This window comes from Neodiprion lecontei, chromosome 3, assembly GCF_021901455.1.
Source record: "Neodiprion lecontei isolate iyNeoLeco1 chromosome 3, iyNeoLeco1.1, whole genome shotgun sequence".
Classification (NCBI taxonomy): domain Eukaryota; kingdom Metazoa; phylum Arthropoda; class Insecta; order Hymenoptera; family Diprionidae; genus Neodiprion; species Neodiprion lecontei.
Window position 1 is genome coordinate 25,018,095 of NC_060262.1, and position 15,963 is coordinate 25,034,057.

The following is a 15,963-nucleotide window of genomic DNA, read 5'->3' on the forward strand; positions in this document are numbered from 1 at the left end:
GACCACTACAGTGGCACTTCGCTATAGTGAACATCTCTCTGTATTACCGACTAGTTTTGTGACGCACACGGTACGGTGCAGATTGGTAACCGACCCGGATTTACCGTCCAGGACATCTTGAAAATTAGTTTCAAAAACCTATTTCGTATGAGAGGGCGCCAACAAATTAGGCACACTGCTCTCTGAAGCTCCGCTCTTGCAGACGTCAGTGTTGACCCTCTACGTCGAGATTGGGAATAGCGAAAGATATATTATAGGCATTTTTAAGAGTTGGCAATGGCTCCGGCAGCTTGTGCCCATCGATTGATCTTTCGTAGAATGATTTTTGGCAACAATGAAGTCAGGAGAAGCCTCAGTTTTCGGAAAGTTAGGCAAGTTTATCAAACGTTATTAGGCAGAGATACGGTGCAGCCCCCATATCACCATATCTGTCAAGCTGGCGACCCTGTCTTGAGGGCGTGCGCGTCGCCGGTCGACCCAGAAATCACCACGGAAAAAGTATTTCAAAAGGTACAAATAAGTTGTAGAAATTTCTCAGAGTTTACAATTAGTCAATAAAGATATTACATGGTAGATTATTACCATATTTCTCCAGATTTACCAGGCTAAAATTAAGAGTTTCAATTGGTTTTTATGAGAATTTCCGTCTTTCGCATGTTAGGCAGTTTTGTAAAACTTACATTTCAGTAAAAGTTCTGAAAACTACAATTCTCGAGTGCCGGTTTGTTTATAAAGAACATGGTCACATGATGCAATAGTATTTTCAGATCTGTCGAAAGTACTTTTCACGTACTGGAACAATTGTTTCTTTTCTTGGATGAAATTTTATTCGAAATTATGTCAATTTGCTTAAAATATCAAAATATCCGGTTGTCGAACTTTTAAATATTGAATTAATATTTACAATACAAGTACGCGTCAAAGTTTGCCTCGTGCTTTAAAAAAAAATGCGCTGGTAGTTCGTATCTGCTGAATATTTGATGAGCAGCAATACTTACATATACGTATCTATAAAACTGGATTCAGAATATCTATTTGAAGACATATATTTCCATAATAACAATGGTATATCCCACTTTTGCTGGATCGTTTAAAAACTTAGGAATATCGTCTCAAATTTCAGTTGCTGGATCATATGAAAGCCGTAATGAGACATTACAACGCTGTTGGCTTGGCAGCGCCTCAAGTAGGAGTTTCTTTGCAAATTTTTATGGCTGAGTTGACGGAAAAGCAACTAAAATATTACGATTCCGATACCATAAGAGTACGGGAAATGAAACCCTTTCCACTTCAAGTGTTTATCAACCCAACTTTGAAAGTCCGTGATTATTCGGTACTGAAGTTTCCGGAAGGGTGTGAAAGTATTCGCGGTTTTGACGCGGAGGTTTCAAGATCCAGAGCTGTTACAGTTTCGGGTCTCGATGCCAATGGCAAACCCGTTACCTGGGAAGCGGTGGGATGGGCTGCTAGAATCGCCCAACACGAGATGGACCACTTACGAGTACGCGGCACATTTATTCTGTCACAATTCGTTACGAGAATGATGTACTCAGTCTTTACTGACCGCATTAAATATCACTTTGTTTTCTTTTATACTGGAGTACGCTAGCAATTGCAGGAATCCACTTTGCTAGCGTTACTCTAGTATGAAAGAAAAATTTTTTTGACTATTTTTGTCCGGCATTATGCAAGTAGGATTGCGCTTATGCACAACTTTTACATCATGATGTTGCCTAGGTTTTGATAATGGTTGAAATAATCGACATTTTACTCAGTCGGTAAAAATTGAGTATTATCATACTCTTGACCTTTCGTTTTCAAGCCAGAGATCAATTTTTTAATTTCAATTTTCACATTTCCCACCATCCAAGCACTCTGATTGGTTTGCAATGTTTAGTCAACCAATTAGAATGCTTGGATGGTGACTAATGTGAAAAGTGAAATTACAGAATCGATCCCCAAGTTAAATTTTTCTTTTAGATTATTCATTCTTTTAACCTTCAGTCTTGTTTTATTGTTTCTAACAATAAGAATTGTGGCTCTCAGGTAAATCATGCGTCATGTATTTTTTCCAGGGTGCGTTATATGTAGAAAAAATGGATCCATCTACTTTTACTTGTACCGCATGGCAGAAAATAAATGAAAATCACGGTAGAATGGAATTGCGATACTACAATCGAAAAGTGTAGAAGCATCGTATTATGTGACTAGTTGTTGAAAGAACGCGATTATGAGTCCCACTTGAAAGTTCACTTTGGTACGATCAAATTGAATTAAAGTTGAGCTAATTCAAGCTTGAGAAGTAGAAGTGTAAAAAATCATAGTTTTTTTTTTAAGTCATCTACCGATGTAACTCCAAAGTAATTGACGAATAAAGTATTTTAATTTGCGCAGGTATTGAACAGTCGATTGTTTCCGTCGACATTGTTGTTTTTCTATCGATTAAATTATCGCGACGAAACTTAAATATAAATATATTACATTACTTGGTGGAATTAAAAAATAAGATATTTTATTGATGCATCTTCCAGGATACAGTCATACAGTACACGATATTTGATTAAAATGCGATGTACAACTTACGCTAGATAGTCAGGTTTATACAAATTCAAATCATACCGTGGTATTAATAGTTTTCGGAAGGGTAAGAAATTATTGTTGTGCTGAAATTTCAATCTTTCAATTTTCTTACGAATACTTATTTTTTGTTTTTGCAGTCTTACGAGACTAATTTCAATTTTCGGGTTATATATTTTTTCATTAGGTTTTTTCTTTTTTTTTTTTACAATTCTATGAGGAATACGATACCAGATAGTGATCAATTCACGTAACAAATATATATACTTACACGTGTATGGACTTAATTCAACCCTTTACTTATACCCTTAAAAAAGGATGTTGTTTTAGATGTCGCGTCGGTAAATTGTTTGCTGATACACTTATGTACTAATAATTGTGAGTATACAATTTATTATACGCTAAAATTTATAATAAAGTAGGTTTGACATATGTAATTACCGAATGCCAGCAGTCGGTTCATTCTGTATCATCCATTCGAGATTTACGTTTATTATTCGGTACAACTGGATTGAAGTAATCGACCCGTTCCTTTAATCCGTTATATCATTGGTTTTTATTCCTTCCTTTTTGTTTTTCCCCAACTCATTTGGCTCTCCTTATAAATCCTTAGATAGACGTACCTGTAGATCTATTAAGAAATAATAAGTTCGTATAAAAAACCGTTTGGTTGCGGTGACTGTATAGAATTACAAACTATGGATTACTTTATTTGATTGAGTAATTGTGTTTATCGAATGGATGATATGCTATATGAAAATTCGATTGATCATTCTTTGAAACGATCACGTACTGTATCCTGCGTATATTATATCTACCACTTAATTGTCTTGTATCATAGTTTAATCTTACGCTTACAATTATATCTTTGAATTCATTTACTACAGATTAGCAACATTTTATTTATTTATTTATGTTTTTATAATTTCATTTACACACTGAATTATTTATTAAAAAGCGTTTGGTTTTCCCAGAGTATTTTTGCTCCGCAGTAATCGCTGAGAATTTGTATTGAAAATTTTACCAAATTCACTTGTGTTATAGCCGTATACGTATTCCATTGTACATGAAATTCTTTTATAACGTTTACGTAATATTTTTTAGACGATAAAAAATAAATGGACGTTGTATGTTATTTGTTGAAATGATTTTGGGTGCAAGTCAAAATTTATTACGCATAGGCCTTGGTTTCGCACACTATACACGTAGGGAAAGGATTATTTGAGTCAAGTGACAGTCGTTTGATCCAACTAAATGCGGCGAACGCAATACTTACTTTATTCAACAAAATATTTTTGTCGGACGAAATACTTGTGACAACTTAATACAGAATTGAATCAATCCTTTTATTGTTCATGCTGACTGTCAATTTATTGAAGATAACACGGCGTGAGTTCCTTGCGATAATGTGAATCTTGTGTCAAGAAAATGTGTAATTGAAGTGACTGTTTGATTGAACGCACTTCTATCGTTTTGTCTTGAAAATATGAAATTGCTGTATTAAAACAAATTAAGCTTGTTCTAATACATATTTTTTCGAGTTGAGAGTTCAATGGTTGAGGTCGAAGGTAGTTATTCAAGCGCACAAAACGTATTCTTCGAATGATATCATTAATAATTCTTTCGACTCAAAATTTTGGTGGGTTTTACTCTATATTAATCGGTAAAACTCGAAACCTTGTTGCTGTATACTTTGAAGTAAAAATTGACCATGTGTCAATAGCTTCTGTTTACTTGTCGTCAACATTGATTTCGATGACTCTAAACTTGGTATTGTTCTTCTTTCGTTTTTCACAGGTCTGATGACAATTTTATCTTTATCCGTATCTGATTTCCTAGCCGACTACCCAGTTTTATAACAATCCCTGAAGATACTTCCGCAGTGAAAAAGTTCACCGCCGTTTATAATACTAGCATACTGATGTTTACGATGAATATTTTCTCTACTTGTTTCAAAGCATGTGGTGTTTCTTTTACCTCGTAAACAAATTAGTGTAACTGATTCAACCAGTTACGCCAAACAAGCTTGGGTTAGATCAGTAAAATATGGCATTCAATCGACGTAAATTTTTCCTCCGTTAGATTCATGTACTTGGTTTATTTGAAGTACCTAATTGTTTCTGTCAGTGAACATGCGACTTGAAGTAAAAATGCGTAAACTTCAAATGAAACGATATTCAGTTGACTCAATTTCGGAAAAACATCAAAAGATACCCGAACGAATACTTCGCTCGATCGCGATAAGAAAGGCTTTTGACGAATCAAGGAATTCGTTTGACCAAACTATTTTGACAAACTAACTAAATTGAAATTGTCGAATCGGAGTCATCGTATTTGTAACAAATAAGGGATACTAGATACTAGACAACGGACTCGCAACGAAATCTATTTCGTTGGTTCAATAATTCCTTTCCCTACGTGTAATAATACGAGTATATAATGCTGATCAAAGCATTACTATACGTAAATTGTTGGTACTGTATTTTATAGTTCTTTCTTCCGCGTATTACACGCATTATAATTACATTAACTACACCGATATGATGCTATGGCGTTTGGTAAAAGGTCTAAACTAAATCGGAGTGGTATGAAATTAGACAATAGTCGACGTCGACCTATGATATGTACAGTATTTTACAGTAGGTACGATTACAGCAAGTTTTTTTGGTTTTTATATCGTTTTACAATTTCATGAATTTATCTCTGCACTCGGTAAAAGCCAAGTTGATTCAAAGTAATCGTATTACAGCTCAGTCGATGCCGCCATCTAGATTCGTGTTGAAAGCGGGCTCGGCTTTGAATTTAGCTGTCGATACAAGTAGAATATAACAACAGTGATTCCTCTTTATCAATTATCTTGCAAATGTATTATACACAGATTACAACTTAACAGGTACCATACAATAATTGTTGAAAGGTATACCAGTACATATTCCTATATCCTAACGGCAATCTTATTTTATTTTCTCTCTTTAAAAATCAATTGAAAAACAGATGCTCGATTTTCTATTCAAAATTACTACAATGTAGTATGTAATATATATACATACATCTACGTAAATCATTGGTCCAATAGGCTTTTTGTATGGAATAATCATCATCATTATTATTATTATTAACATAAATATTCTCTTCGTCATAATTATACCTAAGACTTCGAAGAATTTTGTTTCATTTTATAATAACTTTTGCTAGTCATGAAAGTCTCCAATACACAAGATATACATTCATAATTTGTGAAGATCTCGGTTATTCAGCTTTCAATGTAATTCAAAGTATGTCATCGCGTCTATTCATACATGGAAGTTCTGAACGCTTTTGTCGCGAAATTCGATTGTGCAAATTCGTCGCGCATAACTAACTAAGATTATGAGATTAGTCACAGGAATTGCCTGAACTCTTTAAGCATTTATGATCTGTATAGGCATACATTATACCTATGGATATACGAGTATTTTAGAATCATTAGATGCACTCGAGTACAGACGAAACGTATAATTTCGGCAACCTCTCTATTTCGCTAATATCGAAAATCTATAATCATTCGTTTCAAATTGCCTGGGGTATACATCTGCGCATATCAAGCGTGGTTTTCGTAATAATTATCCGTTAATTATATAAAACTTTTTTTTTCCCGATCGCAATTCTCGTAGCTCAATTCCGTTCGTTCTCAACTTTGCGGATCATTTCATATTCAAATGAATTCCAAAGCAGTGCCGTATTCACTTTATTGATACAATGATCCGAACGAAGTATATCAAGTTCTGCAGAACAATTAAATTTATTGAAATCCGTTAATGAGTGATGATTAAACTTTGTATACAGCATAGTTTCGGGATTGAAAATGTTTCATCCGATAAGTAGAGGAATTTTAATTTGTATAATGCTCAAAGATACCAGCAATTTTTTTTCTTCCTTCTCTACCATTTTCCTTTTAAAATTGGCATCGATCCGTGCGCGATAGAAAATTTCAACCGCGCGCAAAGTTTTACTTTCAAATCCAAGTGTGAACTCGGTTTTGCTGAAGTTGTTGGGAAGTGTCTTGCTCTTGTCAGGATACGTGTCCTCGGCTCTGCGAGGTTCTCCACCTCTTTCCGTGACCCCGATGATGAACGGGAAATCTCGTTCCGGCACCGTTTCCACCGGCAATGCATCGGCTCGACTGTAGATGGAGGGGAATTCGCACTGTACCTGATTTTTTGTTCAATTAAAAAAAGACATAATCAGTTTACATGATCATGCGTAAGTAAGTTCACTGATGTGTATAGAAGTTTTCATGAAATTGCGTTAATCAGTGACGGAAGGATCAGAGTATTTATTATGCGGGATTATGCGTCGGTAAATTAAAATCTTCTCTCGTTTCTCGCGTGTCACATTTTACGGAGCAAATACTTTATATAGACCATCTTGGTTTTCGAAAATTGATTATTTTTCACCGAGTTATTCGTCAGCTTCACAACCGAGAGCAAAGAAGTTATTCTTCTACTTCTTTCAAGCAGCAAGTAGCTTTTTTATATTGATTTCTTTGAAATATCACAGTCTATGTTACTCCTGCAGACATAATGCAAACATTTGTGCAAATCGGTCGGCTGGTTTTTCAGTTTATCAATAACAAATACGAAAACAATCAAAGTAACGTAAAAATTGAAAACGACGTGGTATAGATCGTGTGATACGAGGTTTCAATGTTGTTTACTAACCTACCTCTTTGGAAACATTGAATGCAAGTATTGCATAAGACGAATCAAACAGTTCTCAATTTTAAGTAATCATGTATCGTACCTACAAGAGAAGTAATAAAAATTGCATTGAGTTAAGTAAGGATTTTTCTCAGAGCCGTAACGCGAACTTGGCCACTTGCCGACTCAAGTTGCGTTATGAAAAATAAATCATACATATCGGTATGGGTGTGTTTGTGCATAATTTCACTTGGGAAACTTTTGAGGGGGAAAAACTTTGGCGGAAAAGTATCTGAAAGGCCAAGAAGCAGGGTTTTAATGAACTGCGTGTAAAAGTTTTAGATCCATCGGGCGGAGGCATGTTATGTGATCGGAAATACGAATGTCTTCAATTTTATTCCGTTTTCGCTAACTCGCCATAAATCGAAGCGCAATTTTGCAGTAAAATGATCAATAATGTCCACAAATTACAGTCAAGATCATACACATTATAAAATTTGATTCAACAGAACACTCGAACGAATATCTCGGACAGTTATGTGACGTAAATTTTTCGAACGTTCGATTTTTTGTTGCAATAGTATTGAATTGCTCTGGGTGGGTGCTAAAAGATTAAATTACGGGAGGTAAAAAAAACCTATCAAACTAAGCTACCGTCTACCGTGCACGATCACTTTTCTTCGAACGCAGTTCATCTTTTCACCCCCAATAAACGAACAAATAATTTTCTTGCCACGTTCGTTCGTTGTTGAATTATCCAGAATTTATTACTACTTTTTTTCTTTCCAAGTTTGGTGTTTTCTCTTCACTAGAGAGTCCAAGTTGTCTTGTACGTCCGCGTATCAATTAAGTCTAGAATAGTCCGGGAACAACTGATTTATATGAGCCGAATAAACATACGTTAAGAATTTCTTGGGATTTGTAATTTCGAAAGAGGTGAAGGAGAATATTGTCAAAATTCATTCCGTCAATAATTGCAGTTCATTTATAATACCTGTGATTAGACTTGTTGTTCTAAACGCGTCTTCGAAAATTGAGGGAGTGCATTTATGGGAGTGATTATACGACACTAAGAAAATATATGCGTAAAAGGGATACGTGATACACATGACACGATATAATGACGAAAGTAACACGATTATACGATCACGCGTAAATTGAAATGTTTGTTGCCGAATTAGCTTACACCAGCAAAGCTTGAATACTTCTACAAAAAACGCTTTGTCTAGACTGTAAAAGAATGAAGATAAACGGTAATAAAATATCGTTTATAATTGTTACCTGTAAAGTGGACAAATTGTCGTTAAAAGTTAAATCCGCAGGTAGGTAATCGCTCTTCGGGTTACGCGGGCAACGGCAAGCGGATAGCGAATTTAACAATTGGTAAATGGTGCAGTTATACAGCGAAACGTGTTTTCCCGTAAAACAAGCAGTGTTTATACTCACCTATGTACAGGTGTATATGCGCTTTACTGCTGGAAAAACAGTTTCGCTGTATGAACGTTCTAGCAGTTTTTGTACCGATAAAGAGAGAAATCTACACCGAAGCTGACACAGCGACATCCATTTGGGAACCGGTGTAAATGTTATTTTTCACCGGTTTATTTCACATACGTTTACGAGTAGCTATATTGTTCATAAAAAAATTTCATTACTCGTTAAAGCTATAAATTAATCATTTATTACGGTGTCGTAAACACGTGTCCGTCAACATCACCCGGTGATTCCAATCAAAATTGTTTAGGAGATATTGCGTAATTATAGATATTTATTTGCCCATGGAAATAATTATATCTATTGTCAATTTTCTAATAATACACAAAAAAAAAACATGTGTTGAAATAGATGTTCATTTTGAACGGAAATGGCAGTGAAGCTGTCTCAAAATTTGTGACGTCAAACCCGATAAACTCTTAGTTTTTTCCAAGTTTACAATATTTCCCAATTTTCGGATTGCACCAGTTTAAACGGCCCAGTTGAACCTATAACTATTTATAGTGTGACTTTACAGAGAATGTATATTTGAAGTTACTCGCTTCCGGTTGCCAAAATAATAACAATAATATAAACAATTATCATAATACGTGTTGTATAACCTTACAATTTTAGGCACATCATCGAACTCAAATCATTCTAGTGTCGCAATTACTAATTAGCAGCAAAATAAATATAATTATTTATAATCATATAGCTTCTAGTAGTTTTTTTTTTTTAATTTAATTTGAGTGAAAACTAAAATATAACATTAGGAGAAACGAATATTTTTGACAACGTTAGGTACACAGAAACGATCTGCTCAACTATTTTGTATTAAAAAAAAGTATAACTCGCAATTTTACTGAAAATTTCTGGCATAGGTTTTTTGCCATGAATTGTACGTTACCCAAAACTTTCTTTATGGATTTTGTAAGTTAGGATCTTTTATACTGGATCAGAAAATTGCAGAAAAATTTATTAGGAATAGTTACAATTATCTTCAGAGTTTTTCTGGGAGACTCTTTTCACTGAATTATTTCCCGTAGGATGAAATAGAAATTTTCCTAGAATGGATTTCAGTTAATTTGTGATAAGTAAATTTAAATAAGCACAGAGCTGACGGATTCGACTATACAGTGGAAAAGGATTAACAGGGTGTAAGGTGGAAGCAGGCGAGGGGTGATGACAAAAAATAATGGGAAAACACGGTGGTAAAACCGGCGTATCTACAAACCTGTGTGAAACAATAAGAAAATCCAAAATCGACGAACAGAAAAACGAAATCTAGGTGACTGTGAACTGATTGGGAATTGGATTGCGAAGGCGAAGGGCGGCTTCTTCCGCCGCGTTTTCATTTGCGACATCGAAGTTGAATTCAAGGTTGAAATCGAGACGGGACTCGCTTGGAGTACTCGACGAAGTGCAAAGTCGCTCGCACGTTGAAGACGTACCGTTCCGTGAAATTCTTGCATTACCATCCGGACTTCCGGTACAGCTGTAGCGTGACGTCACTGCTTCAGATCGCGACAGGTTCGGCTCGGGGGTGATTCGCACCCACGGGCACCATGAGAAAAACTGGGCGAAACCTCGGCGAAATCTGTAATTCGAACATATCTCTCAGTCAGAGTCTCAGGGTGCGATTTGTAGTTTCAACTTCTCGTTTCTCCGTTTTCGGAGAAAAAAAGGCAGGTGTCGCGATTACCCCGAAAGTGAAAAGTTGAGTTTTCACTAAATCTCGACGTTTCGAGGTCTGGAGAATCACCTCCGACCATTTTCGGACGGATGTCTGCGTGTGCGCGTATGTGTGATCAATCTTTTCGCCCGACGATATCTCGAGAACGAGTCAACAGATTTCACTGATTTTTGTCTCAGTGGACGCGGCTTTTCTAAACTTGGAACTGATTAGATTTTGACTTTGATCCGTTCGGTACTTTTTCAATTATTTTGATAACAAAATCCCAGAGAATCAAACAATAATCATATGTTGAGAATGGATTTGAATGAAAATTGGTAACGTGAAGTTTTTTGGGTCACTCATCACAAATCTGAAGTTAGCTTGCGAAATTCAAAATGGCTATTCGACATGGTGGAAATTTTTTTTTAAATATTTCGATATTAGTAGAGATTGGTAGGCGGAGGTTTTTTGGGTCATCGATCACGAACCCAAGGTCAGACTTCCAACATTTGTAATGGTGGATCCATTATAGTGGTTGAAATAAAAAAAACCTTATATCTCCATGTAATATGGTATCCAAGGGCTTTAAAAGCGTTAATCACAAATTTGAATTTTGTGGTTCGAGATTCGAAATGGATATAATTTGTTTTTTCTCTCAATAAACTTGGAACGTGCAGTGCGAGAACGGGAAGTTCGAGGCCTGGCTCACGGCCAGTCTGAAGCCACTTGTTTCTTTTTCTTTTTTTGCTCAATAATTTCATTTTTTACGGTTACCCAATAAAAAAATTTCTAGTACAATGGGAGTTGTAACAATAACGGTTCATATTTTTGGAATTGTCAGAAAATGTGATACAAATACCTATTCGGTGTAAGTGTAGTTGTAAATACAACATTTTTTGTTTATTGCAACACTTATATGTTTGTTCAGTCTATTGCATTTTTTCAGTTGAATAAATTCTGAACTTCAATTTATGGTTGCGTCAACATCGGATTAACGCAATAGTTACAAGAAAATATAGAACCATTGACCATTATCAAAAAGTAGTGTAAAAATTGAACAGCATAAATCTTGCATAGATTTTCTGGTTGTAGCTAAAAAAGTCTATTTTGACCCAGAACTAAGTTTTTCGGTTACGGTGAAAAATGAAAGCAGCTATAAAGTACAGTAACCGCAACTAAAAGCCTTAAAATGAGAATAACATTGCAGCTAATTTTGATGACAAGCTTCGATATATCGTCCAGAAACAAAAACAAATTGCAAAAAGTGTTGGATTTTGATATTTTGCATGAAAAAGTAATCTTCCTCCATTTTGCCGTTGTCGAAAAAAAAAAATTCTTATCTATGGAAACTGGGTAATTGGTAACACCTTTTTTAATTGTTCATGCTTGGTATCGTTGTGAGCTGAGATATTTTATTTATAAATTACTGAGGAAAAAAAAAAATTTTCCTCTGATAAAAAAAATTCAAGCATAATTAAAAACTAACAACCAGGAGTACGACTAACTTATCTCATAATTGTGAACATGATTATTTTCATTTTATACCTCATCCAAAACTTTCAGAACAAATGAATAATTGGTACAAAAATCTTTCAGGTAACAAAATCGGTCACTTGAGTAGTTCACTGATCATTTGATTAATTACTATGCATCGGTGGCTGTTTTTAAGTATAAACGTGTGTTTAAAACTCTCTACAAAATGTAAAGACTGAAATTTTTATAACAATCCTGATTAACAACCGCCAAAACGAAGGATTCTGAGTGAAAGAAATCGTGTTTCTCCCAATGAAATCAAAAACCGCAACAGCGGCCATTTTAGGCAGTCTAAGTTGAGCCGCGCAGCTTGACACGTAATTTTGTACGTAACATAAGAAAATTTTTTTTTTCGTGATATTATGGTACCTACTCTATATGATGGAAATAAAGTACTTTTTTCAATCTGTTGGGTAGTAAAACTGAATGTTCTCTAAACCTCTTTAAATTTCGTCGTAAATGTGGCTCGGGAAATCAATGGAGCCTAATATTGGGGAGGGTTTACATTTTATCGGTTCGCTAAGCCCGTTGGGTTTTGGTTAACTGTAGAGAAGAAGCTGCGGAGGGCAGAGGATCCACGATAAATTGAAAAGATTTAAGCATCGCTCGATAGTTCGTTAAAATATGGCAAATCTTCTTGGTGAATAACTATACTATACGTATATGGCGCTTTCACCGTTCGAAAATTGGCTCACGTTTTTTCTCCATCATTCTTGTATCAAAATTTTGCTTTTCACATTATCCAAGATTTGGAAGACAACTCATCGAAATTCTATAACGTTCTATTATAATAGAGACCGCCTTTCTTTGGAGTCATTTGTGAGCATAAAATTTATTTTTCCTCTATATTGTTACTGACGATTTGGAGAAATGGTATTCAATAAAGTTACGATGCGGCACTTGAACGGATTGCACGATTTTTTAATTATGGACGCATATCTAACGATACACCGAATTATTGAGACACTTTGTGTACTCCTCGGAATCTAAATTTTCTTAAGATTATAGAGAATCATTAAATTTGATAACAATGTTGGTTAATTTTATAACTTCGATAATTATATTAAAAAAGTCTGAGCCTGTTAAATGTTAGTTCAATCATTGTTGAACGTCACATATATATATATATATTTATATGCATAAAAATATTCACCGGGTCGCCCCTCAGATCTGTTCCAGATCATTTAAGAAAACTTCTTGTAACGTTTCAAGCCGTGACGTCAACTGGAATACGTGCCTCGAGGCTTCGACAGTTTGAAAAGGAAAATACACGTAGTTTTTATAACCACTTACTTCGTTTTTTTTTACGACTTTGGTACAAATGAAAACAACGTTTTAAAACTTGGCAGAGTCGTTGCTTATAATGATAGTAACAAATCCTGAAAAAAATTAAGCAAGTGGTTATAAAATCTAGATACATTTTCCTTTTAAGACTTTCGTGGCTTTGAGGCACGTGTTCCAGTTGACGTAGCGTCCTGAAACTGGACACAGATTTTTTTGAATGATTTGGAATAGATCTGGGGGGTGGGGGGATGGTCCAATCAAAAATTTTCCTGCCTTCAAACAAGGACTACCCTAATGTATACGTATATTATACCCACCGCGAATTCATCCAGCAATATATAATGGGGTTGTACATGCTGTTCGACATGGCTAGCCAGTAGATCGCTAAAAAGACCTCCTGAATGTAGGGCTCGTTTGTGATGTCCGGTAAATAGGAAGTCACTATGAAATAAACGTGGAAAGGCAGCCAACAGACGGCGAATATCACCACGACCACGATCATCATTTTGACCACCTGAAACAATCGGGGAATTTTCATTTAGATAGGGATAGATTCGTTACGGATATGCGAATTGAAAGGATGCGATTCATTAAGGTGAAGACGTACAGATTTAGCGCTATTTTGTATTTTTACGTCAGGCGAACCGAGGCCGGAAGCTGCTGAGAATTTATCAGCGGCAGAAAAATTTTTCGGGCTAAGAGACTAATAAATTTCGCATACGTATTGAACAGAAAAATGAAAATATAATCAGGTGTCGTTTTCTCTTTTTTTTTGATTCAACAAAAATTGACTAAAATACAGCAGGTTTAAAACTACAACAATATGACGTCACTCGTGGTGAAGTATATCTAATGCATTAAGAAATCAGTGAAATTCAATTGCTCGTAACATCAGAAATTATCTTTTTCGACGAAAGAGAAAAATACGTACAATCTAATTATTTTGTGTCTGTCCGCGCAAGTACGTATAATTTTTTTTTCATTAACGCTAAGATGCAATTCGATCGCCGAGACGTTGGAGCCTGCGAGCATCATGCAGTCTCGTCAAAATGATGAATTTTGTGAAAATTTATGTAGTCGGTAGTAAGACACTCGCCTTCGGGCGACGTCTGAAACATTTTCTACCACCAACTCGAGTAAACGATTCATATAAATTTCAATTTAAATTTTGGCAGGTGCCTCGCTTTCATCGCTCAAAGATTCGCTTATGTGCTGTCACCTCGGGCTTCCTCTACGTATAGCGTCGAAGCGCAACCGGGTGGAAAAATGACTGTAACATCTTAGATCACGTTCGTAAATCAATGTGTTGGAGCTTTCACTAACCAACTCGCAATCGTCTCATAAACCAATTTTCAACTACGAAGACAAATCGCCAGGTACGTTGTATTTGATGGTTGAAAAAAGATTTCATGACCATACTTTTTATCAATTACATCACGAGATTGTCGTACATTCGGTATTTATGAAATTATTATTATTGTATTGAGATACGGAGATTGAGGAAAAAAGGTGAAGCTTCGATATCGATGCTTCGTTTCATATTGCTTAAAAATGGTTGAAAATCTAGTGAATTCTTTCGGTGCTACTCTGCGACGGTTCATTTAATTCCGAAGACTGTTTTTTACAAATTCAATGTATGACGATTTCGTAATAAAATTAATAAAAAGTATTAATTTCTGGCTAATCAATCTTCTTGGGAAATAAGTTAACCCGCTGAATAATTGAGTCACTTGAAATTTTTACCGCTATTCTCTTCTCGAAAATTCGAGGACCTGCCGACTTACTGAAGGGTAATTTCAAGCCTGAAAGATCTTTTGAATCGCCGATGTATTGTACATAAGGGGTTTGTTTGATCCGTTTTCACGATATAGCGATAAGAATCCCTCCTATAAAAGCTTCTTATATTGAAAAGCGGGATATTTATTTTGATATAATCATAATTTTACATCAGTTTTCGTAATGTTATTGGTCGACGGGCTCGCTGGCGAAACGATTTGACTTTGAAAAATATTTTCTTTACCTCAGAGGTCCGTGTCATTGTTTCCATTTTTATATAATTTTTGTCTTAATGATACAATCCGTTGTACTCGGTACATGGAAATGGCGAATATTCCTCGGTGAGGGATTCATCAAAGGTGAACATCTATATTGCAATGCCGAAGCTTCGGACAGTGAGAAAAGATTTGAAAAGGAATACAATCTTACTCCACAGATTATCAAGAGAGATTAATTAATGAAAAAATTCTGGATTCAAAAGAAAGCGGCACTTCAAAGACGGTAAAAGCACAATGGGCTTACATGTTATACCGAATGACTCATAATTCGATAGTTACGATTATCAGATCGTTCTCTTATTACAAACTGCTAATTATAATTGATTATTCGAGAACTATGGACTAGGTAATATAAAAATTATCCCTCGAGGGCAAATGAAAAATCACGTGGCGTTTAATGGAGATAATTAAATGCCGAAAGTGCGCCAGAAGCCTGTCGGAGCTTGTGGAAATGTTTCTACCCGGAAGTAGCCAATCCTGACCTGCACAAATTCTCGCTCGCGAATCTCGTTCCCGTTTCCGGTGTCGGATGTCGTGGGTAACGACCCTGCTTTAACGCGAGATTACGTATACAGGATTTCAACTGCCTGCAAGCTCATCTGACCAGATTTCAATCCGTAGAAAAGGAAAAAGAAGAAAAAAACAAGAAAAAAAAAAACGAGGAGAAACAGTTTCCGACAAGTTG

General features: G+C 35.6%; 2 protein-coding genes across 4 annotated transcripts in view; one reads left to right on the plus strand and one right to left on the minus strand.

The window, feature by feature from the left end:
• The first annotated feature begins 182 nt into the window (after positions 1 to 182).
• LOC107226818 (peptide deformylase, mitochondrial) lies at positions 183 to 4,451 on the plus strand. Its single transcript, XM_015667743.2, has 3 exons — positions 183 to 510; positions 1,124 to 1,501; positions 2,076 to 4,451. The coding sequence occupies exons 1-3, from the start codon at positions 277 to 279 to the stop codon at positions 2,187 to 2,189; spliced, it is 726 nt and encodes a 241-aa protein (XP_015523229.2). The 5' UTR covers positions 183 to 276; the 3' UTR covers positions 2,190 to 4,451.
• LOC107226816 (tachykinin-like peptides receptor 99D) overlaps positions 4,217 to 15,963 on the minus strand; it is a 129,138-nt gene continuing 117,391 nt past the window's right edge. For 2 of the 3 annotated variants that reach the window (XR_006903618.1, XR_006903619.1), the window contains 3 exons: positions 13,542 to 13,738; positions 9,967 to 10,329; positions 6,633 to 6,768 (listed from right to left, as the gene is read on the minus strand). Coding sequence is in view for 1 of the 3 variants with exons in the window: in XM_046735940.1 (XP_046591896.1) it covers positions 6,629 to 6,768; positions 10,184 to 10,329; positions 13,542 to 13,738 (483 nt within the window). In the remaining 2 variants the exon portion in view is untranslated. Of the gene's footprint in view, positions 6,769 to 9,966; positions 10,330 to 13,541; positions 13,739 to 15,963 lie in introns of all 3 variants that reach the window. The other variant, XM_046735940.1, reaches the window with a different exon arrangement.